A 25,255-nucleotide genomic window follows, 5' to 3' on the forward strand; every position below is an offset into this window, starting at 1 on the left:
TGCTGGGAAAGGCTGAAAGAGATTCCTGGATCAATTAGCTTCTACCACACGGGCTTTAAAGGCTCCTCTCTTTTGTAAAATTGTAATAATCGTGTTGTTATTAAAAAATAAAATAACAACAAAACACATTAAAATAGTGTTAGTAATTCCCTTTACATGTAAAGATCTGTCTTAAGGCTTGTTAAAGGGGGATTATCTATTTACTTAGCAGAGGTTCTTTGGTATACCTACTTAGGCAGGGCAAAGTACATGAAATTTACATTAATTGTTAGTACATGGAACCATCCTGCAGGTGTAATTAGGTAAACATAAATACATAGTTATAAGGCTGGCACACACTGTAAAACAAAACGAAATAAAAATTAAATACAGCAGTCAGGAATAAAACAGGAAAGAGATTGGTAATGCAAACTCTCACTTTGGTACAGTATGTCTATTTTGAACAATTAGCAAGGTACAGCATATCATCTGTATGAGAATTCCAAACAGTGTAAGAGATACTTACAGATGAAGTTGAGAGCTGGGAGATGACAGGGCTTCTTCGCAACTGCACAGTACCGCATTCAGGAAGAAACAAAGAGGGAAAATCAGAAGCACTTGGAATCTGACTCAGTCAGGCCAATCCTACCACTTAAAAAAAACGTGTAAACATATGCAAAATGTCCATTCATGACTTCCATAAAATTCCCAAACATAAATTCCAAAGGTTTTGACTAGATAGAGGAAAGGAAGTCTATTGCACAGCCGCAGTGTTTTTCTGTATGGGATACAGCAATAAGAAAATTACATACTTATTTGAGGGGGAACATCAAATTTATTAGGTTAATGAATTATTTTACTTGCACAATTCTGGTGTTATACCTTAGTATAATCACTGTACACTCATTTAATTCAATCTGAACAGAGGCCAGCACAAGATCATTTGTTTTCAGTTTATTTAACTCAGTGTGTGTGGATTGCCCATGCTAATTTGAAGGGTAAACAGAACATTTCTCTCTCCTCCACTTAAACAGCAAATACAAAGGAAACAGTGATTTCTCCCAGTGTAGCTGCCTGATGATGGTGAAATAAATAAACCTCGCTCTCTGCTACTGTGCACAGTGAGAGAAACAGAACGCATTTTAAGGTTCTCCTATGCTGATGAGACAGCTCACTTGCTGACATTGTTTCAAATTTTTCAAAAAGAAGATGATTACTAATCTAATAACATTAAGACCTTTGACATTAGAATCCTGCATACGTTTCATTTTTAAACTTCTTTGATTCTGTCTCAGGGGGAAAACCGCCAATTCTGAATGCAGAACACACACAAGCACACGCCCACAGACCCATCTCTCAAGAGGAGCTGATCTGCAAGGATTAACTTTTAAAGTGAACAAATTCAGTACAAACCTTCCTTCAGCTCCCTGTCTCTAGAAAAGCACACCAACCAATCTAGGACCTTGATTACTTTTTGGCAGCTTGGCTTCTGTTCAGTCAAAAGAAATACATTTAGTATTACACCTGAACAACTTACTGGGGTTACTAAGTTTCTTGGCTGTAAAGTCAAGACTAAAAAGATCAATAGTGCAGTGTTTGTTTTTAGATTTGCTACCAGCGGATCTTCATCTTCAATGACTCATGTAACAGTGGCAGGCTGGGCTGATGCTAAGCTTAACGTTACAGCATGTTCCAAGCTGAGAGGTGACTCGAACCACAGGACGGGAGGCTGGGTGATGGCACACGCTCTTTGTGAGGAGGCCACTCAGTGGCAGCGAATGAGCGAACACCATTTGTTTCCATTTCTGGATGCCGGTTGCTTTCAGATCTCTGCAACAGTGATAAACCCAGAGGCAGGGGGCTGGTGGGAGTGACTCCGGCTTTGCCCCCGATAGAAAAGATGGAACCCCATGCTTTCAGCCCCCTGTGCACACACACACAGCTAGTCTGCAGTTATCGGACCACAGTAAAAATAAGCATAATACAAATGAGATAAGATAAGAGATAAGATCTTATAAAAATATAAAAATAAGCATAATACAATACAGTACAATGATTCTTGGTCAGCTGGACTCTGACACACTTTCTGATGGCCGAGCTGGGCTGCCTAGCCTCAGCACCCACTGTCTCCAGGATGATGCCTTTAGCCTGGGAAGCCCCACCGAAGGGGTTGGCCTTCAGGGCAGTGTCCAGGTGAGCCCTTTTGCACTGCTTATCGTGCCATTTCTGTGCGCGGTGGTGATTGCGCATCTTTCTGGTTGTAAGAAGACCACGACACTTGCCCATGTTTCTGGTCTCAGTGCCCTAGCAGGAAAGGCACTACAATACACGCATAAAAAAATAAGTGATAAAAACAAGCATAATACAAATATGGTAAAAAGTTGTATTTCTGTGGTTTACATGGACAGCGGAGCACAACTGCTCATGTCAAGGCTCGATATCCTGGATGGGACGCTGAATTACCCCCGAGCAAGGCGCTTCACTCAGACTGCTCCAGTAAATGCCCTGCTCTTACACTCAGGTCTTCAGGCTACCAGTGTAAACAGGAATTTGTTCCCAATTGATTTTCCTGGTGAAATAAAAAATATATATGGATGTACCATGTGGCGTTTGGCCCAGTCTGCTCGACAAAGACTGAGCCCAAACTCACAAGGAATTAGCCCAGATAAACACATAGGATCTACACTTTTGTTCAAACTACTGGGACCCAGAGAGTGGAACTGGCACATTGTTTCAGAGTATCTGTGTTATGCCAAGGTGCAGTACTATGATTTTGAAGAAGATTCCCAGTGTACGCAGTCTGTTTCTTGATGTTTCTGAATCATCTCGCGACCCTGTACACGTGGGGATACTAAATTCTTTTAAAAAAAATTATTGGGTTTAACGATCCAGTAGGAGAAGCTTGTTTAAAAAAAAGGCACAGGAGTACTGTAGACGAGAAGTTTAAGAAAAAGTCTGTCAAACGACTTCTTCCATAATAGGTCATGACGAGCTGTGCGTTTCACTACAGAGGAATTCTTACCCATGCAGGTTTTATTTTGGTACAGACAGGTCTAAAAATGTGATATTCTCTGTGAGTTCAAATCTGGATTTGATTCCTACTTCGCCTTCCCTTCACACCCTCACAGCTTTGTGTGCGTTTGAAAGGTTTTGTAAAAATGACAAATACGAAAGACAGCAGAATGATGTGGAAACATGAACAGCAGTAATGTCAAGCTACACGTTTGGGGAGTAGGACTGCAAGTGGGACTAAAAAGAAATGTCTTTGTAAAAAAAAATACTTTTCGATGAGTTTGGATAACACATTTTGTGTTCACACAGTAGGTACAAACTCAGCCCGTGTTTTGGTCATGTAGAATAAATCCATAGGATCAGCGGATACACTGATAGAATTGTAGTAATCCGTAGTAAACCGCATCTGCATTAATCTGGTGTTGGGTCGTGAATTAAAAACATTAATACGCAAATCTGTGGTCACACTGAGGTGATCTCGACCAGATTCTGAAAGCACTTGCCCCCTTTAGCCAACTGCATCCCTCTAACGTCAGGTGCAGAAGGTGGGGAAAGGGTGTGTTGGGGGTGCTTTCGGGAAAATAAATATTGATAAAACGTGCAAACGTCTCGGCTCCGGTGTGCCACTGTAGCAGGAGCGTGCGCCGGGGCGTGCCCGCGGGGCCGCGGGGCGTGGTGAGCGCAGCTCGGGGAGGGGCCCCGGCTGTTCTCGCGCTTTACTTATTCATTATTGTGGAGCAGGAACCGTGCCAGGAGCGCAGCGGAGCGCCTCTTCTCCAACTACAAGCTGTCACCACTGGATGGGAAGATTTCTGGACTTCTGCTTCTTACTTCTTTATTAAAAAAAAACTTTAAAAGGGCCGTCGCAAAGGTAGATTCCTTCACCCCAAAGGAAACAGCAACAACAACAACAAAACAGAAAAAGAAAGCCAGAGAAGGATACCGGCATGCTGTAATTTCTCAATCGCCGCACACAAACAGCAACAAACTTAAAACAAACACTGCTGAAGCAAGAGAAGGCGGAGGGGGCTGCTGAAGAGGGGAAAAAAAAGGGCGTACGAGTGCTGACGGACCCTCCTCCATCCCGTGTGCGCTTTCCTCCCGCTGTTATCAGCGTCTGAATCGCCCAGCCTGCCGGGCTGTGGGGTCGCCTCCTGCCTCTATCGCTGCCGGTCGCGTGGCTTCTTTGTGTAGAGCAGCTGCTGCTCGATGCATGGGCAAACACTGCGGCTCGGCGCAGCGAGAGCCCCTCCGGTGTACCTGCTTCCAGTTCCCCAACTACAAACAAAGAAGAGGATTCTAACAACTTGAATACTCCCCCCTTCCCCACACACCTCCTTTCTTCTCCCCCCCCCCCCCCCCTGTGCTGTTTTTATTCTTACCTTCTCCCCCCCCCCCTCCCACACACACACACAACCCCCCAGGACCGTCCCGGGGAGAGGTACGGGCTTGTCTTCCTTCTCGCCCAGCTCGGCTGCGCACCGCCGGACCGCGCGTGGATGTTAAACGAAACGGAGAGCGGCGGCTCCTCGCGATCGGGTTTCTGTCTTGATCGATTCCGCTTGAGCAACTTTGATCCGACGAAACCATGGATGTAAGGTTTTATCCGTCGGCGGGTGGGAACCCCATTCCCGGAGAACCGTCGAACCTGGATTTTCCCCACTGCCTGGGTTACTACAATTATAACAAGGTGAACTTTTTACATATATCTTTTTTTTTAACTTTCATTCCTGTGCGCTGGTGCCCCACTTTTCTTTCAGACCCTGTTTTTGTTTTAACTCATTTGGAATTAGTATTTCCACAGAGTCAATGATTGAACAAAGTACTTCCACTAGAATTGCCGGCCCTGTCGCAGCTGTTACAAATATTGCTCGCCTTGTTGTTGTTGTTGTTGTTATTATTATAATTCTTATTATTAAACTAAGCGGCACGTGTTCCAAAGTTTGGGCGTCGTTTCGCGTGTGGAAGTGTAGTTTGCTGGGAGGCTTTGGGCTGCTCTTGATTGTTCACCTCGATACAATGTTTGAGCCACGAGTTACACTGTTGGAGCTCCCGGCTGCTCGCAGGTGCACTTTGCGAGAGCGCTGTCCGGTAAATGCCGGGTAGGACGCGACGAGAAAGTGGAGTCCAGCTTCCTTGCTGTGTTTTTTTTTTCCTCCGATGGTTTGATTTTCTTTCCTTTGTCTCTCAGGATAGCATCGGAGCATTCGGGCTCAGATAGCCGCTTGGCTTAGTTTCTAAGAAGGGGGAGGACTAACCCGTACATGCACATCATCTTGTCTGAAAAGCGTCTCGGATGTAATGTTATGTACTGTCCGATTTTCGATCTCTTTAATGTTTGGTCATGATCCTAGGGGGTGCCGACCCTGCATCGCCCGTGCAAAAGAAGCACAGAAGTTGTAGAAACTCTTCTCGAGTAGTGCTGCGGACCGTGCTTAAGCCCCGAAGCTGTGCGACTTTACAAGGTTACACACGTTTCACGTCCCTGCCCCCATCCACATCCACGTACAGGACACGGCGTCAAGAGGCTGGGGAACCGTGAACAAAGAACTGTCAGTTCGGGAGCCGTTCGTGCGGCCGGATAATGGCTGATGGGGTCGAAGGCTGAAACGTTCGTCTGGGGTTGGGAAAGCAGGGTGAAAACGAGCAAAATGTGGCGTCGAGTCACATGTTTAGGAGCACGTTATGCGAAGGAACTGCTCGACGTTGGGTCGGGGTTGAAGACCCTGCCGTTCGGATTCCCTCTTGGTTCCTCGGCTCTCCTCTGTAGTCCGAGGAAGTTTCAATCCAGTCTTCCTTCGCAGTTTCTAATGAGCCAAGATGTCTTGCGATGTGCCGGGCTCTTTGGAAACCCTTCCCAACTTGTCAGTTGTTAAGCGTGAAACATTCAACCTTGCCTGTTTCTGCTCAGAGATGCGGGGCATCCACTCCCCACAAGGGCACCGGGATTGAAACGGTCTTGTTTTAGAAGGTGGCAGCTGCACTACGCGGAACGCTTGCGTTTGGAACATTAAAACTCTCCAAATGTGCTGCGTCGTTCTGTGTTTTAGGGTCTGCGTTCGGGCGGACAACTTCTGAACAAGAACTCCGACGTGTTTCGAAAGGTGGAAAACAGGGTGAGATAGTTTTAATAAACGGGCAATATTTAAAATGACAAAAGGTACAGTGAAAGCCCTGGTGTTTCTGAGGGGGACCCAGGCTACTCCAGCAAGAGCGCGTCCTGCCAAAACTTGTGAACTTTGGCGGTGCAGCCATGTTTAGCCGAAGCGGGTTTGAGCAAGTCGCGCCACTGAGCGTGTTAAGTGGACAGCTGCACGTCTGTTGCACTCTGTCGACATTTAGAAAGAAATAAAGTGTGCGAGCTTCTTGAAGCCTTTGCTCACGCCTTTTAATGGTACGGTGGTGGTTTCTGCTTTTTTAATGCTGATTATTTTAACTTGTCACCCTATAATCGCCATTGTTCGCGCGATTTGTTCAGTTCCTAAGCATTGAATCACCGGCGATGGCAGACATATACGAGAACAATAGTGTCGCCTAAAATACAAGGAGCAGTACGTAACACAACAAGACGTAATACATGTGTGGTTGTTTTATGTGACTTTTTGTATTTTGTTGTAGACGGTGTGGTAAAATGCCATTAAAATGGATGAGCCTAAAGTATCATTCTAGGAAATGCTGAGAGGTAATCAATTTTTTGTTGTAGGGCATGAATCATTTTTTTATTAGAATCAATATTGATCTAGGAAATGCCTTTCCATTATAATAAGCTTTGTCCCCAGATTATTAACAATTGCTTTTCTTTGTCGGAAGCAAAATGAATCCAGTTAGATTTTTTGGAATAGTGATGTATATTTAAATGCAAACCTGACCAGAGATTGGACTAAGCAAGACGTAAGATTTCATAATTTATTGACGGTCACAACAAGGTCCCATTCAGCTCTGTAAATATAAGTTGATTGGCTCGAGAGTGTGTAAAATAGAGGAGATAAATCTCATCTGGGCAATGGCCGAAGTCAGTCTCCTTTCAATTGCAATCAGTATCACAGAGTGAACTTTGTAGTCGGGTTTGTTTCTTTGTGATCAGTTCTAATTTAGTTTGTCAGATTCTATTATGCAGGGTCTCCTATAAGGTTTAAGCCAAATTTTAAAATGCACGGAAAAAAACATTTGAAATCCCAGATGTGCTTAAAGGATATTTGTGCCTGTGTTGTATGGGCTGTGAGAAAGTGGGTTTTACTGTTTGGTCAGAAGAAAGCTATTGAAATAGTCATAGCTTGTGGGATGTTCTTTTGAAGCACCTGGCCCAGAATATTGTGCCTGTCGTCATTTCCTGTGTCCTTTCATCCATGAGACGTGTGCAGGCAAGGGCTTTGGTTTTTTGGAGGCGAAGGGTCAGAAGTCACAAGAGAGCTGGACAGTCTTAGGAGGTGAATGTGAGGTCTACAGAGCCAGTGCATCGAGGGTTTGCCTGCTTGGGTGGCAATATCAGAAAGGTGCAGAGGCGGCTGGATGACAGAACCATGACAGATCGCCCATGGGTGCACGTGCCATGTCAAACAGCGACCGGTGTCCAAACTGTAGGTCCATCTTTCTCACTCTGAACCTGGCCTGCATGCATTGCAGTTGACACGAGTGATTTCTGTCCTGGAAAGGAGAACACAAACTCCACACAATTCTCAGCCTCTGCAGGACAGAACCATGAACTAGAAGATGCACCTGGAAATAAAGCACCCGCAGATTTTGTTTTTGTGGGGGGTTCAGCAAGGTGCAGACTATCCTGAAATGAATGGGTGCAGGCAGTGACACTGTGATTTAGGAGACTCGTTAGGATCTTTCAGGGTCTGGCCAGGTAGGTTCACAGCTCAGCTTTTCAGATTGTGAGGCTGTTACTTCTACCAGTTGCCCTATTTTTCACTGCAGCGAAACTCAAATCTGTTCATTAAATCCCTTTCAAACTGTCAACTTCAGTGGGAAGATGCTGATGAGCAGGTGAGTTTAACGGAGTTAACGGCATTGTGTTGGCAGGGAGTTTAATTGGCGAATCTCGCCTTGGTGAACAGTGGTAGGTACAGTCTTCAAATTCATTCAACCTCGATTATTTAAAAGAGGCATTTTTAATAATGAGGGGCAATGTAGGAGTGGCATGGTGGTGCAGTGGTGAGCATCCTGGGGTCCTGGGTTCAATTCTGGACCTGGGGTGCTATCTGCTCTGTTTTCCTGCCGCAGTCCAAAGTAATACTGGTGGGTTAATTGGTTTCTGGGAAAGTTGGTGTAAGTGTGGCCGGGTGTGTCGGAGAGTTCCCCGCGATGGACTGGTGCCCCACCCAGGATGCATTCCACCTTGCACCTGTGGCTTTTTGGGTTAAGCTCCAGTTCTCCCATGAATCTAAACTGGAAGTGGTTGGAATATGGGTGGGTGGGGGAACGTATAACATCACCTATGGTGGGAGACTCCCCTGGAGAGCCCTGGTGTAGTACGTCGTAAGGTTCACCATAAATGTTCTATTTTTTAGAGAAGTCATGGCCTTGAGGGTTAAAGAGTCTCTTCATGACTTGATTAAACAAATCGCCCATTTAAGTGATCGCAGTCCCACTTCAGAACTGATGTTTTAATGGGTACTTATAAATCCTGCTGGATATTTGCTGTGCAGCAGCAAGTTTGGAGCCAATCTCATTTCTGGGACGAGCATGATCTTCCTCCAGTTGCTAATCTGCCTTTGTGCTAATTCTGATTTTGCGTTGTGTGGCTTGATCGGAAGGAAGGCTTGGCGGATCCTGGGCGTGTTGTCCCACTATCTTGCCTTCTTGCTGAGGAAGAGGTCTTCGCACTGAGCTGTTGCTCTGCTGGAAGGAACCTTGTAAAGTCTGTTATTGCTCAGTTTGTTTGAAAAATAGTTTTAAAAATTTGCTGATTTTTATGACCTCGAAATCTTCTCTGAAAAAAAAAAAGGCAGACTTCAAATGTACCGATGCAGGAGACTGAAGAGTAGTTGTTAAACATCTCACCGTTCTGCCACTGTACAGGATAATCCCAGATGAACCTTTACAGAGTCGTAATTTGTTTGAAGAGTGAAACCAGCAAACCAGACGGGGTTTATAATTATATAAATGTGTGTGAAAAGTGGTGGGAAAATTTACATTTGCAACTGCCTGAAATTGGATCTTTTGGGTAATTCAATTTGATTTTACGGAGAAAGAAAATGACTAGAATTGTTGAAACAGCATTTTGTCAAACCATCCTATAATGATTATATAGTGATTATATTATGAAACTTTATAAACACTCTTAATGTTGTTTCTGTGGTGTGTATTTTAATCTTGTAGAAGCAGACCATGGAATATCCCTGTATTTAATACTTAATCACCTGAATTGTGTCCAGGTGTATGACAGATTTGTCCCAGCAGGGTGTACCTTTTAATAAAGTGCTTTGATATGAATTTAAACACAAAGGAAACAGCACTCAAGGGCATTCCTGCAAGCTCCTTTGAGGTAATAATTGGCCTGCATTTAAAAATGATATGTGAAGGTCTACATTACATTTAATTCATAGGGGATAATGACTGTGCTTTTGATTTTATTGCAGGCTATATAGGATTATATAGAAAACACGTGCAGAATTAGTCATTGAATCTTAAAAACCAAATGCAGTTTTAAAGAGTTTAATGAATACATGTGCATCCGCTTTGGTAATGATGTAATTTTTTTTTATTTTGTCAAAAGCTTGGTTCTAACACAGAAAAGTTGTAATGTATTGGGGTTGATTTGAAATGCAGACGTCTGTGGTTTCAGTGAGCCTTATTTGAAAAGAAGTTTCCAGAAAAGAACAGTCAGAGGCGTTAACATTGTTTTCTATTGCATTATGGTAAATGGGAAACTTAAAATTACCCGGCTTGTTCATATTCCAATTGCTTCCTTTTATCCCTGACTACTGAAGAAGGAAGAGGGAGAGGGGGCATCTTTCAAAGCTATTTTTAACCATGCTTTATAAATTAACAGGGCTTAGTGTACCTGATACTTCATTGATTGTCTTTTGAACTAATAAAAGCAAAAATGCTCTGCTTGTGTGTTGTTGAAAGGGTTTTCCAATCTGCAGCCCTCACTTTCAGCTACAAACGAGGGTCAGGCGAGATCAAACCTTACCTAGGTGTTCACGGATTTTGTGTAAGAAGACTTAGTGACCATTATTTTTATGCTCAGGTTCTTCTTTTCAAAGTGTAGCTAAATGGGACATATGAAGTGGAGTTTCCATAATCATGCACTGATACAGGCTGTCAGTGTTCTGAGGTGCTTGTAGATATTGCAAGTTACGACAAGATGTTTTTTTCCGAATCCTGAACATTTATATTTAACATTCATCTCTGGTTTATGTAATGTTATTCAACTGTTGGAGATTTTTTCTTGGGAAACCAGTCATATAGTCAATTGGAAAAGGAGTCGGTTGTTATCTAGGGATGGGGCTAAGGAATTGACTCAATAGTGCATTCATAAAAGTCATACATTTAAAAGCTTTGCGACTTGGACTCCATTCTGAGCTCTCTGAGATATTTGCTGCAAGGTGAGGATCAGAAAGGAGCCTTTTCATTGTGCTCCATTCCATGTGGCAGTTTTCCTTTCACATTCTTAAGTTTTCTTTGTTTTTTATGGTATCCTATTCTCAATTATTAACATGGTCAAACTTCCTTCAACAAGAACTGCACACAGAAAAAGAACCATGACTTACGCTGCTGGTACACTTTGAGAGCTCCCATTCATTCTACTATGAGTGAAGAATACCCCACCCCCCCACAGTTAGCCCTTATGCTGCAAAAACAAACAGGAAACAAAGAAGCCCTAGAAATACTAAATTACATCCCCCTCCCCACTGCCCCTCAGTCCTCCCTGACTGCATTTGCTACCAGCGATGAAAAGGTTAAAGAAAGTCCCAAACACTTTACACAGCCCTTCTATTTTAACACGAAACCCTGCACACAATGCATTCCAGAAATACTTTCCACATCGGCCCTGTGCATAATAATGCGAAACCTGGGACAGGTCAATTCTTAACAGTGCTTACAGTAAATTTATCTGTATGTGCGGGCAAACAGCTATAATTAGGTGTGGTGACCTTGGCTTTTCCTCTTGGTTTTCTTTTTTGGTTGCAGTTTGATGCATCTTCTTACTTAAATGTAACCAAAACATTATTCTTGAAATTTCTATCTACGCTTGAACTCCTGTGAGCTGCAGTAACCCGGAAGCTCCCATGATGCACTGTGGCGGTTGCCATGGAAGTTGTGATTCAGTTCAAGAATGAGTAGAGGGTTCCTGCCTCTGTTCGGAAACAAAGAGCAGAAAGAACTCAGGGTCCCAGTGCAGTGAAATAACCTATTGATTTATCTTTTGTGATGCCCTCTAACGCTCCTGGGGAGGGGGGCCTGGGTGGTGTGAGTTTATTTCTTGATAAATAGGCTGTATTCTTTTCTGGATATTTATTTTTGCTTCGACTGCGACGTCAAGTTTGCATGTGCTTTGCCGAAAAAAGGAAAGGTTCAATATTTACTTCCGTTAAATCTTCAGTGATGGCAGTGCTTTTCTGCAACGGAAAGAGATATTCATCCACAGATTGCTGTTTTTTGTCATTGCTTTGAGTGCTCAGGCCTCAGTACAATGTGTGTGTACTTGCTCTTCTGACAAAGCTCTTCTGTGCCCTGTACTCCCAGCAATAAGCTGACCTTGCACCATACTGTTCCGATCAACAATGTCAACATGCAGTAACAGTGTGCACAGTGTAAAAATAAAGTAGTCCTTTATGCAGCATACAGTCATTTATCTTCCAGATGAACTCTGCTATAATATGATTATCCTGTCAGTATGAAAGAAGCATTGTTTGGCAGCTGGACCGGAGCATTTTACTGTAAGCATACAAGAGAGATTTTGTGCGTAATGAAAAAATATTTTTTTCCATGTTCTAATTTAAACTTTTTTTTTTTGCTTGGATGTGATATGTAGCAACCACCAGGATTTTAAAAGTGCTTGAACACTGCTGTGTCATGTTAAACGTGTGTGGTAGTAAGTAAAGATTTAAACGTGTTAAGTTTTTTTTGTAAGTTGAGTGCAATGCTTAGATGGATTATCTACCCCTGTGACAAACCACTGGGACGCTGTTGAATATTTAAGCCTTGGCTGACGCAGACTCCTTCCCTGATCTGTTAAAGTGCATCTTTAATCTTGTTTCTCCTCAGAAATTGCTGCTATGAAATATTTAAAAAAATATCTGTGCTCGTTACTTACGTAAAGCATGTGTTCGAATCATACTTCCCAAAGAGGAGCAGAAAAAAACACAGTAATTTTCCCTAAGAATAGAGAATTTTCTGCTGGAGTCATTCTGAATGAGATACTGCAATTGTCAGTAGAAATGCTGCCATTGTGGTATTTTCTGCCTTTGATCCTAGTGAAAAGTACTATATATTTATGTAATATCCAAAGCGTGATGGCCGTGTAGTATGTAAATATAGTCTTGGCTATGGGAGCTTCTTGCATATTTGGATGAATGTTCTCCTACAGAATATTTCTTTTAGCAGCCCATGGGCAAGTTAAAACCAAGAGTGCCAAAGATCCTAAAATTACCAAGAGGTGCTCTAACCCATGTTGCCATCATTCCCTTTCTTGCTTATACTGTGATGTTTTATGTTACGGAACAGCATGACACAGTATTTTGTTTACTTTACTGTAGTGCCCCCCTGTAATTCTTTTCTGCAGAAAGACATAAAAAAGTGAAAATTTCCTTACGTTTTTTTTAAGACGGGAGTGAAGATCTTCTTGAGTTTTCCTGTCTGAAGCTGTGTGCGGACGGTTCACTCGTGCTTTCTAAAAAAATCAAATATTCCATTGTTGCGGTCTTTGTTTCAGGTCTTGCAGTTGAGGAATTCCAGTTTTAAAATATTCAATGTGTAATTGCATAGAAAACATTGAGAGACATGGTGGTTAGCCCTGCTCTTGCATTTCATTTAATTTCATTCCATCTTCGTGTCCTTCTGCGTGGAGTTTGCATGCTCACCAGCTAGGTATGATTGGCTGTTCTCGGGGATCCCTTTAGGTGTGCCCCTGCGATAGGCTGGCGAGCATTAGTGCTTTCAGTCCCACCTTGTTCCTCATCTGGGATAGGAAGAGGCCATAACCCCCATCTGGATAAGTGTTGAAAAACCACTTACACCTAGACACTTCAAGTATAATGATAATATATTAATATGGTTTAATATATATAGTAAAATGCTTATACATTATAATTGCTAATATAGTATGCATTCATTTTTATATATTTATAATTCATGTATACTAATAACTATTCATTTCTATACAAAAACATTATAGTATTGGTGTCTTTGGACTGACAGACAAAAGTTAAGACAGTGCATAAAAACAAAATTGCATCTGAATATTTTACACAGTGTTCAAAATAATCAAATAATCGAAATAAGTGTTCTTATATAATTGGACATATTGCCTTACAAGATATGCTCTGATAATCAACATTTTCCAAGGTTATTTTTATAGCATTGTGCTTTCAGAAAAAGGAGCCAGGATAGCAATTATCCACAAGGATACAGTATATCCACAAGTATCCTTGGTGTTTAATTGCTTCCTAATTGCTAATTTACTTTCTCCAATCTTAAATTTCAGAAATCATTATTATTACACTGTAATTATTTAGCGCTATAAACCATTATTAGAAATTATAATGACACTTACAATTAAGGTGATTAAAAGTGATTATCCAGTTTTCAGGACCGTAACAATTAATAATCTTGCACAGAAAGCAAAATAAAAATGAAACACAATAATCATGAATTTAAAATGTAACCCAGAGGCGTTTTTTAACCAGTTGACCTTCTCTGCCCAGTTCAGCTGTTTTTTGCAGTAAAATGTTATTTGGAATTTTGTTCCCCCCCCCCCCCCTCCCCCCCAGATGTGCTACACGTTCACATGGTAACATTTAATAACTCAGTCTTGCTTTTTAAATGAAAGAATAACAAACGACAAACCTTATGATGTGGAAACCCCCTGCATGCTCCTATAATTCTGCAGTGTCGAGGATAGTGAGAAATAGTACATCTGTGCATATCAGGCCAGTGTCTTGTGCGAGATTTATTTTTTTGACTGTGATAAGCTGTTTCAATCTGGCTTTCACTCTCTATATCACTGACAGGATCAACTTCACTGACTTATTGCAGAAGAAAATTCCCCGTGCCCTAGAAACTGGTTGTATTCTGAATTAAGCAGTTTTCGAAGGACAAGTCAATCATTTCTGGTTGGGTGATTTTATAAGTGTTGCGTCCTGCAAAATACTTTGCCTTCCAGTTAAGATGCACATTTTTGAAGCGGTATTGCTGGGTAATAGCTGCTGCATTATTGTGCACTGGGACCTGCATCTTTTTTCAACAAAACTGGGAAGTGTACAGTGCTTTAAATTTTGTCCTGCTCCCCTTAGGATCTTGTAGCTGATGTTATGCTGGCATCCGTCCCATTTGTAGCTACTGTATCCAGTCCAGGGTTGTGGGGGAGCCAGAGTCTATCCTGACAAGCAACGAATACACCCTGGATGGGATGCCAGTCCATCGCAGGGCACACACAGGCACACAATCACACCAGGGTCAATTTTCCCAGAAGCCAATTAACCTACCAGTATGTCTTTTGATTGTGAGAGGAAACTGGAGCACCCGGAGGAGACCCATGGAAATGTGATGGGAACGTACAAACTCCACACATATGGAATGCAGATAACAGCCCAGGAGTGGAACCCAGGGCCCCAGCATTGCGAAGCCACAATGCAAACCAATGCACCACCCCTGTGCTGACATGCTGTTGAAAAATATTAATGCCCAGAGCCAGACAGCAGGAAGAGAGTAAAATCCTGTGTGCTGTTGTCAATCTTTTTGTCAAACGTAGGGAAAAACATGGATACTGCAGGAGGGAATTACAGAACACAGTTTGTTTTTTTCATATCTTAAGCTATAGGACTTTTTCTGTTCTTGAATATGTTTTTAAATAATTACAGAGAAATGTTATTTAACTTTAATATTATAAAGGTAATTCTGACTTTCAGGGGTTCATGGTATTGAATTATCAGTAACATCTACAAGGGTTATTAAAGACCCCTGAAAAGATCCATGCTTTCGGGCGAGACCTGCGTGGACATTCCCACCCTAAGCCCAGTGTCCCCCCCCCTCCTGATCAAGCAATGAAATATCACAACCGCATGTCAAAATGGTCTCGCCTCTGACCTCTTGGCCTGACATTTGGGCTGATGCAGTTCATCTGTTTGCTGGGATGTTTTTCACTGGTGGTGGTAATGACTGCACTGGTGCATTGTTCCCCAGAGAGGACACATCTTCCCCCTCCACCTGTAATTGTGAAGAGTCAGACCCTCTCGAGAAGAGTGGTGCTCTGTAAAAAATGAACACAGTCCTCAAGCGATTGCAGATCTCGGACAGTGTTTGGACAGCTGATGTGCTTTACAGGCAGATCTTAAGAGTTATTCCCTGCAAAAGCTGAAATGCCCAGACTTGTAACAGGGGCATTGCTACCTGGCTTCTCAGTTGGAACTAAGTACACAAAGACTACAAGGGCTCTGGAAATAGTCACTTATTAAAAGACATATACTGCTTGAACTAATCTTATTGGTCATGGAACCTGGAAACCATTCAGGTTCTAAATACACGTCTTTTCTGCTTAATATAGGGAATTAAATGTAGCTGATGTGACAGTGTGTCATTATAACCTAATGATGATGATGATCATATATCCATAGATGGATCGGAATCTGAGTCTGCTCAGGTCACTGGGCTGGAGCTCACTTCTATGCTGTAAGGCTAGCAGTGTGTTGGACAGAGGGAATGACCTAGATGTGTGCTGTACCACTTGGCTTTTATTGTCAACTAGAATAATTCTATTGAAATTCCTCCTTTGCAACACTTGACTTCTTTGAAGGGCAGAGCCACCGAGTAATTTGCTTTGTAATGCCTGTAGAGTCAAGACAGTGACAAGCGTGTCACCTGCTAAACCTTTCATATCAGGGACGGGGAAATGTGTTCTTCCTGGTTAAAAGACGAAAGAAAGGGGATGATGCTTGTCTTACCAATAGGAATGTAAAATAAGATTTGAAACATGCAGTTAATCAATGTGCACTGGAATTGTTTGATTATTGGTCATGCTGTATTGTACACTGCCTGCTCCTCAGATGTCCACTCGCAAGCTCGACAGTATCCTTTTTATCTTGTCCTTTGCTCTTCTCTTCATTCTCTACCTATTCTTTGCTGAGACCTGGATTTTCCAATATGGATCGTGTTTTTAATCCTTTGGCATGTGTCATTGGATTTTGAGGATGACCAAGTCCGCTACCTTTGAGAGCGGTGCGTCACAGTTCTGTATCGGTAATGAGAGCCAATCCCAAGAATTAAACAAAGTTTGTTGCCACCTTGTTTCCTCTACAATAATCTGATCACCACGTAGGCCATGTTGTTTTTTATGCATGGCATAACAAGGAATCATCATCATCGAGCCGACTGCCTCACCATGACAATGATGCCAGATGTTATATATACAGTATGTGGAAACTACTGAACAGATGATCCAGGTAATAGACAGTAGTATTGCAGACCATTTAAAAGACATACCAACCCTTATCTGACCCTGCGGTATAAACGATGGCTTCTTGAGTAGCATGCATTCAGATGATGCTCTTTACTGTTCACTTTCATTACAGTTCAAAAAACGTTTGCATAGCAAACCAGTCCGGTGGCTTATTGTGCCCAGAATCCCCCCATCGCTCTGCATTCTTGGGTAAGGTATCAAAGTGGGGGAAATGTTTGAGTTGCTTAAAGAATTGAGTTTAGCTTTGTGGAAATTGAGTGAGCAGATTGTATACTGCTAACTCTACAGGACATCACCTGCTACGCCTGTCAGTCACCTCACAAGCTGTGTCTCTGTTCTCCCATGCTAGTTCCCTGTGTGGGAAACAGTTGTTTTTATGTAGTTCGGATTGCTCCTTTGCAATAGGTATTTTTTTGTACTTTGAGATGCAGCCTGCTTAGCTTTGATTGCAGGGGGTTATAGTTCGTGAAAGAGGCTTGCAGAATATCTGCACATTTTTGTCTCCAATGCTTAAATGTTTCTACGCATATACTGTACGCGTGTACAATATTAAAGGCTGTTTGTTTTCTGACACTGGACATCAAAGACTTTACTCTAGACAATCATCGGATGCTATCCATTGTAAAATTCTCTGTAGACGTTCATTATGATGTGGTTTCCAGTTAACCTGTTACAGCTTACAAAGAGAGATGGCGGCTTGGCCTTATGACCTGATCTGTGGATGTAGCCATACATCAAGAATAGCCGTTATCATAAAAAGTGACTGCTAATCCAATATTACTACTGTATTAATTCTGTAGCCTTTAAAGGTCTTCTCTGCCCAATAAATATACATTAGTAGTGTTAGAGGAGGCCAATATAAATAATAGTTTGAGGGCAAAATTATTCTCTGGCAGATTTTAATTGAATATTTTATAGACATGCATTAGGCTGATAACACTTTCTGAGTATTTAATTACCATGAGTTTTTCTTTTTGGCTTGAGTGGCCCTGAAAGTAATTTAAATATTAGCAGTTTGTATTTTTCATGGCAATTGCTAGAAAAAATAAAGTTCTTGTACAGCAATTCTTTAAGGTTTCTAAAAGCCTTTATAAACAGTATATACCATGGGGCTCCAGTTAAAATAAGAGAAACAGCGCTGAATTATTGGACTCTTTCCAATTCTTTCTAAAGTCTTCTTAGGTTTATGGAAGGGCACTTGCCTTATGTGACATATGGCAGTTTCCCCAGTTTATAGTGCTTGTCAATCATTGTTCTCAGCACTCAAGAAGACATAAGAAACTGTTCATCGTATTTAAATGTTTCACAGGATCCCAAAGATATTTTATTTTTCTCTTATGTGGGAGGAAAATAAACCACAGTCCTGTACTGCGGCCATATCTGCTCCAAGGACACCTTATTTTAAACTAGGCAGCTTGTCGGGTGCTTTGTCTTTTATAGAGCTTGACTGTACAACCTAGACCAATTAATCATTTTGATAGCAAAGTGAACTGAGTCACATGGTGAGGTCTAGATCAAAGTAATAAGAGTAGAAAAGATGAATCCATTTTTTTTACAAAACCATTTAGTTAATAAAAAAAAATGGCAGATCCCTGGAAATTGCTGTACAGCTACTTCAGTTTACAACCAAAGTGCATGTTCGGAATTCAGTCCAGTTGCCTTTAATCATGCAAGAAAGTTGCACTTCAGGTGGAGCCTGATCACTGTTGTTGGATGTGTTGTGCTTCTTTAACTATTAAAAAGATGGATATACATAATAATAGAGACCTTGAATAGTTTTTCCTCAGGTGGCCAGTGCTGTTATCATTTGGTGAAGATGCATTTCTCCAAATGCACCAGAAAAAAAAACAACAGGGATTTGGACTCCATTACTACTGCAGGAAATGAGGAGCTAACCAGGAATGATCGATGAAAATGAGGAATGTTTAATTTTCACATTTTAACTTTTCTTGCTGTAGACAAGCAGAGGCACAGAGATCCTGGGGCAAAACTGCAATAGACAGAAACGCTTTCTAAGCCACCAAGCATATGGTTTCTTTCATTTTTGGCAGCTGTTTAATATTTATTTCATGTGCATATTAAATTGGGAGAGTGGTTACTTTGTAGACTTATTCCAAAATTGTACAGCGATTGCTTCATTGCTGAATGCGATTTTATTGGCCTCAAAAGTATCCTTAATAAAAGTGGAACCACCCTTCCCTTTGGACATAATTGAATGTTGCATTTAGGATGTTCTAATAAAGACTCAATTAGTGTTACGATACAGCTGGCTTCCATCTGTGCTTTCTGAGCAGTCTTGATGTAAGGGAGAGACCTAGAAATTCACCCTGAGGTTTATTTATAGTGCTTTCCTTTAGCTAGAAAACAGTTGAGGTTATAGCATGAATATCAACACAAGAGTTACTCTCTCGTTCATCACTCACATATCGCTAAACATTTATGCCTTGGGTGTCCCGATGAGGTTAATTTCATTCTTGGAATGTTTTGAATGATTTATAACTGCCTGCTACTGCAGAGTATCACATGTTGCACCACGGTACACTGTCCTGAACCTCACTTTACACACAAAATGATGCAGAAGGCCTTCAAAAGCCTAATCAAGGAGAAATGTGTAGGGATCGTTACTGTTACGACCCCAGGTGTCTTGGGGTAAAGGGGTGTAACATTCAGGATGGGTTCGGATGCAGGAGAGTTTCTGGTGAGGGACTTGGGAAGCGTGACAACCAAATTTTGGGGCCAAATAAGTAACTGGTACGTATTTACAGGACACAAAGAACACGGTGGGGGGGGGGGGAGGAACTTGAGCGGTGCCAAAGGAAAAAAAATAACAAAACAATACTAGCTAATACAGTGAGGTGTAACTTAACCAACCCAAATAAACAAAAATACAGGGTCTTCAGTGTCTTCAAACGCCCTAACTCACCTACACCGACTGCCCAAAAACCAGAAAATACAAAGGTGGCACTCGCCCCTAACCTAGTGTGTCTAGACAAAAACAAACCTACGTGTGCACACTGTAACCCGACGACCTTGCCTATACCCTTTCCCCTGGTGTACAACAAGTTCACGGCTAACACTTAACCCGACACGAGTGAACCAGTCGCACGGTTATGGGAAACGGGTCAAACACGAAGAGATGCAAAAGCAAGGAATGGGGTACAAGCAAGGAGCAACGAGCAAGGTAATGCGAGCACAAATAACTCAAAACAAAAACTACACAAGCAAAACAAGCGAAGGGTCGAGCAATCAGTGTTCGAAGTTGAGCCGGAGCTAACTGAAGTTGAGCTGAAAGCAGATGGAGTCGAGACTTCTTCAGGTATATAAACTGTTGATCTTGGGTTCTGATTGGCCAGGAGTAGATTGGTGATGATGTCACAAATGCAGAGACCAATTGGGTGGGTACCTGCATACAGGAAGTGTGGAAAAAAACGCACGGACACGCACGGGGACATAGCAGTTACCTGTAGGCAGAAACAAAAAAAAACCATAAATGCCCCTGTTTAAATATTATACACGGCAAAGGGAGGCAAATGTAGTCATTTGGAATAAACAGCTTTTGAAGACGTGTCCCTTTGTTCTGTCAGTATATATTTCAGTATGTGTAATTTTCTCTCTTGTATACGTCTGACAGCTCGGAAGCAGGGTTTTGTTTTTGTTGTACAGGCAGTATCTAACCCTCGTGACTCCCCATTAATGTCTGCCTGACGGCTGGGTGGACACAGTTTATCGACTGAAGGCTGCACTGATGAATGCTGGGAAGAGGAGTGTTGGAGGTCTAGGTGCTACTGAAATTTCTTCAAAGATTTCTTCAATGGGTCTTTAAATATTAAGTATTTTTAAGAGAAAAAACAACCACCTTCTGCATGCCATTTGGGAATAGCTTCTGCTTTTACTTGATAAGATATAGGATTCCTGTACCAGCGTGCTATGAGCAGAGCAGCCAGTGATAACTATTGGCTTGACTGGCTGATTAGTTATTTTCTCAGAACATCCTCCTGCACTGGATGAGTTCATGTACAGACCAGGACAGTATGGCGATGACAGTGGAGCATGTCAGCGGAGGAAATAACAGCCACCTAATTGAGATCTTTTTCTGCAGATTGATGGTCTCTATTAATTGATTAATCCATTGATTCTTTTACCAATAAACTGAAATTAGCCTTTTTTTTCAGGACACATAATGGCCCAGACAACCTTCACTTAAGCTTTTTCCAGCACCTGCAGCAGCTTGAAAATGAGTGCTCTTTAATGAGGCAAAGGACATTTCCACAAGCTGATAGAAAAGAGAAACAGAATGATTATTGTATCGGGGAGATTATATACAGTTGATTAAAGTGTTCATTTCAAGTTATCCAAGGTTAACCTTCCATAATGAAACACTGTAAAAATAATGATACGCTGAACAGTTTTATTAAGGCTTCTTGCCTGTTAAACAGTGCTGTGATGACCTTCAGCTGTTGGAGGACGTCATCAGGGAGAACATTCAGCACCCTTGTGTTTCAGGAAATGTGTATTTCTTTCAGTGCATGGTCGACATTCGATGTTCTTGGGACTGCTGTGTTGTCAGATTCAGTGCTTGATTTAAATTTACTGTATTTAGATATGTGTAAATATGAGCCACAGTAATGAGGAGCCATTCTTCCATAGGTGAAAGAATATTCTTAAAGCTTATAGACCGCGTAAGATTCAAGCAGTGCACCATCTATGCCTGTAGTGGTTATACTGTACAAAGAGAGGAAGTTGTGAGTGTTAAGTCAAAGGTCAAATGCAACAGTGTAAAGAGGAGAGTAAGTAGAGTAAACATGAGTAGAGATCAGAACTGGTGTGTAGAAAAACCATTGTCTCATAATGCTAACGTATGTTTTTTTTCCCCAAAGTGCATTAAAGTGGGTCTCATATCTAGCTATAGTTTTTGCAGTTCTGCAGCAATCAATTTTTATTTTTATGTAGAGCCCCACCACAGTACACTGTCTTGTACAACATAAAAGTCCCAAGGGCACATGCCAAACCATTTCAGGAAAGATAAAAATCCATCTGTACAGTAAAAGAACTGCATAAACCAACTGGAGTGAAAAGGAAGGTTTTTAATCACCACTTTAAAAAATATGGGAAATCCTAAATGCACAGGGGGTTAACTCCCTAGCAAACTTGTGAAATTCATGCCCACCTATTTTCCTGGTTCAGACTTCCACATGCTGATTCAATGATATTATATAGTGATGCCAGCAGCCATATCACTCTGCAACTCACAACTGGCAACCCACTGAAGCTAAGCAGGTGTGAGCCTGGTCAATACCTGGATAGGAGACCTCCTGGGAAAAACTAAGGCTGCTGCTGGAAGAGGTGTTAGTGGGGCCAGCAGGGGGCGCTCACCCTGCGGTCCATGTGGGTCTTCATGCCCCAGTATAGTGACGGGGACACTATACCGTAAGCAGGCACCGTCATTCGGATGAGACGTAAAACAGAGGTCCTGACTCTCTGTGGTCGTTAAAAATCCCAGGGTGTTTCTCAAAAAGAGTAGGGGTGTAACCCTGGTGTCCTGGACAAATTTTCCATTGGCCCTTATGGAATTTTCCATGGCCTTCTAACAATCCCCCTCTATGAATTGGCTTCATTACTCTGCTCTCCTCCCCACTGATATCTGATGTGTGGTGAGTGTTCTGGCGCACTATGGCTGCCGTCGCATCATCCAGGTGGTGGTGGAGGGGAGTCCCCGTTACCTGTGAAACGCTTTGAGTGGAGTGTCCAGAAAAGCGCTATATAAGTGTAAGTCATTATTGTTATTATTATGATGATAATGATGATGAAGCCACTATATGAGTCTGTATATAATTAGATTGAATTTAGTGGGGGGAAAAAGCAAATTATAAATCAGCCCGACATGAAGAACATACTGTAGAGGCTAGTATTGGAGTAAATGGCTGTATGGAAATAAGAAAAAGAAAATATATTTGTAAAATGTCTTATGTTCCATGCTTGATTTTAATTACGTTTTTCCATTAGGGATAGATTACATCTGCACACTTTGGTATTTACAATAGTGGTGATTATATTTCCAAGGTGTTGTTATACGTGGGGTGACTTTCTGTTGGTGTGCTTGCATTCTCTGCTGTTGGTGCTGTAATAGTCTTTAATGTTTCTGCACTTTAGGAGCTTTTTAAACTGCAATTATGCATTGATTGTTTTTGATTTCAGCGATGGCTCTCGGAGATTCTGGATCGTAAATGTTGTCAGGTTACAATCCGTCTGCTGTTACAGTGACATCTAAGTGCAGTTTGAAAGCAAATCTGGACTTGGTTTGGAACTGCAGGGAAAGCCCGCTCAGTGGATCCAGTGTGGAGAGTTATGTTTTTGTACTCCCAGTGGAAACAGCCAGTTCAGTGGAGGTATTTAACGAGTAACCAGTGGAGGGTTTGGGGTCTAAAAGATGGTCAGTGAAATGAGAGCTAAAGAAGAAACAGCCAGGTAGTTCTTACATTAACAGGGACCATTTTTTTTAATTGTTGAAAGATGTGCAAGTGTTATAAAACCAATCTGCTGTGCATTATTGTTCTTTTTAATGGCATTTCACATCTTCTTGGAGTTCCAAAAGGTGACTAGATTTTCAGTTTTAATTGCGTGTAGGTGGAGATAGGAAATAATGGGACATGCTCTCATTTAACTTGCAGTTTGTTTATATTTTCGATGCAAAATATTTTAAAAGTAGCTAATTAACAAATAGTATAATTATGCAAGACGTCTTATAATAGGCAAGCCTCAAGCTGAAATAACAAAGTAGCACATAAATCAAAGAACTTCTCATTGCCAGCTCAGACCCCCCAGGGAGTTACCTCAGCGGTTAATTAAAATACAGAAGTATCTCTTTTAAAGAGTAGGTGCCCTTAGTTTGCTCACCAGAGGCCGTGACTAAATCAGACAACTTTCCTATGATTTCCATAACTATTCTGTTAGAAAGGATCACACTCTTGCCTTTTTTCCTTTGTGTTATGGAAATTAAAATTTCTCCAGCTATCCTAATAAAATGAGTACTTGCATGTACTTGAGAGAGATTTAATGCAGTGAAGAAGTAAGCTAATTAGCCAACTGTATAAAAAATGATGGGAGAAAGACAGCAGAGGACAGCAAAGCTACTCTGGACACTTTGGAAACTTCAGTAGGTAACCAGTCAGTATGAGGGGCACAATGCCATTCATTTTAATCTGGGGGGAAAAAACTTTTTTTTTCTAAAGGGAGGGAATTTCTCACCTTTTGTACAAAGAGAGTATAGAGATGTATTGTGGACCCTGTGAATCGCTTTGAATTTTCCAGATAAAAAAATGCAATTACAGGAGGGATTGACAGTCAATACCAGGAGGTAATTGGGTCGATCTCTTTAGCTTTGATGAATGTAAAGATTAGCACTCCATTCATGGGCAATGTGGGCACTGCACTCTCTCAAGGTAAAGTACCTCTATGACAGGAACGGAGGAGAGATTTTTCTTTTTCGTTTTCTTTCTTTTTGGAGATTTTATTGAGAAGGCTGCCACTCACGCCACCGTTGTTTAGAATATAGGCAGATCATTATCCTGGCGAAAAAAAGCACATGTCTCTCATTACCTTTGAAAGAGGCTGTGATTAAGACCTATCATGGAGATCACATTGAAGAGATCCAGCGTACATTGTTAGGAAATACAACAGCTCCCTGCAGACCCTGTGCTGACAGAGATGCGAAAAAGCAGGTCAAACGAAAGCCTAATGAAGATGAATGAAGAGAAATTGCTGTACAAGAGGCATGTGTAAGGAGCTCAGTCCTGAATTGTGAGATGGATCCTAACAGCTTCATTTATCAGTGCCATATTTAGTTGTAGAGTTCACACCAGAATTCAGATTTTCAGTAAAAGATTTCAGTAAAAGCAGAGGTCAGTTCTCAAAATCCGGATTCTGGTGAGAAGATCTCCGAATGGTTATTTTGGCACGGCAGTGTAAAAACTGGTGTGTATGGCTTGCGAGGTGCACGCTGCGATGGAAAGTAAAATGATATGCATTTTATTGCTCACATGCTTTGTCGCAGGAAGGCAAATCACTCATCACTTGTAAAGGTGACAGAATTCTTCAGTGACTAATTCTGTAAATGCGTTTATCTGTATGATATTACCAGTGAACTCAATTATCATCGGAACTGGAACTGAAGTTAAGCGGTAAATGATCTATATAATCAAAAAATTGTATAATCCAGGATTGCTTCTGCACAATTCACTTAGTGTCATCAGGTTTTGTTGAGTTCCTAATGGACTGCTTCTTACTGGGTTAGTCATGTTCAGTGCACCGTGCAGTCGTGGGATATATAAAAGTATGCAAATTATTCAAGTATCTTTTAATTATATTGACTCGCAATTACTACTGAAACACCCTGCAAACGGGAGTTAAACAGGTTTTACACTGTTGAATAATACAGCTTCCTTGCTTCACAGAAGGCCCTGGAACACATTTGCAGGGATGTGTCAATTGCCTGAGATCACAAAATGTTAATTGTTTGAACATTTTAATTTTGAAAGCCAGCTTTGACGCTGCAAAGTAAGGGTGGTTTCTGTTTTCCTTTGGGAATCTGCTTAAGCTGTATTGGTTGTCTTTGTAGAGTATACCATAAATCAGGGCTCC

At 41.6% G+C, this 25,255-nt stretch overlaps 1 protein-coding gene across 1 annotated transcript in view; it reads left to right on the forward strand.

Annotated features, from left to right (window-relative positions):
- The first annotated feature begins 3,734 nt into the window (after positions 1-3,734).
- tox3 (TOX high mobility group box family member 3) overlaps positions 3,735-25,255 on the forward strand; it is a 57,008-nt gene continuing 35,487 nt past the window's right edge. The window contains exon 1 of the mRNA XM_088613679.1: positions 3,735-4,681. Within this exon, the coding sequence (XP_088469805.1) occupies positions 4,580-4,681 (102 nt within the window). The 5' untranslated portion in view covers positions 3,735-4,579. The remainder of the gene's footprint in view (positions 4,682-25,255) is intronic.

This window comes from Lepisosteus platostomus, chromosome 20 (genome assembly GCF_059453375.1).
Source record: "Lepisosteus platostomus isolate fLepPlt1 chromosome 20, fLepPlt1.hap1, whole genome shotgun sequence".
Taxonomy (NCBI): domain Eukaryota; kingdom Metazoa; phylum Chordata; class Actinopteri; order Semionotiformes; family Lepisosteidae; genus Lepisosteus; species Lepisosteus platostomus.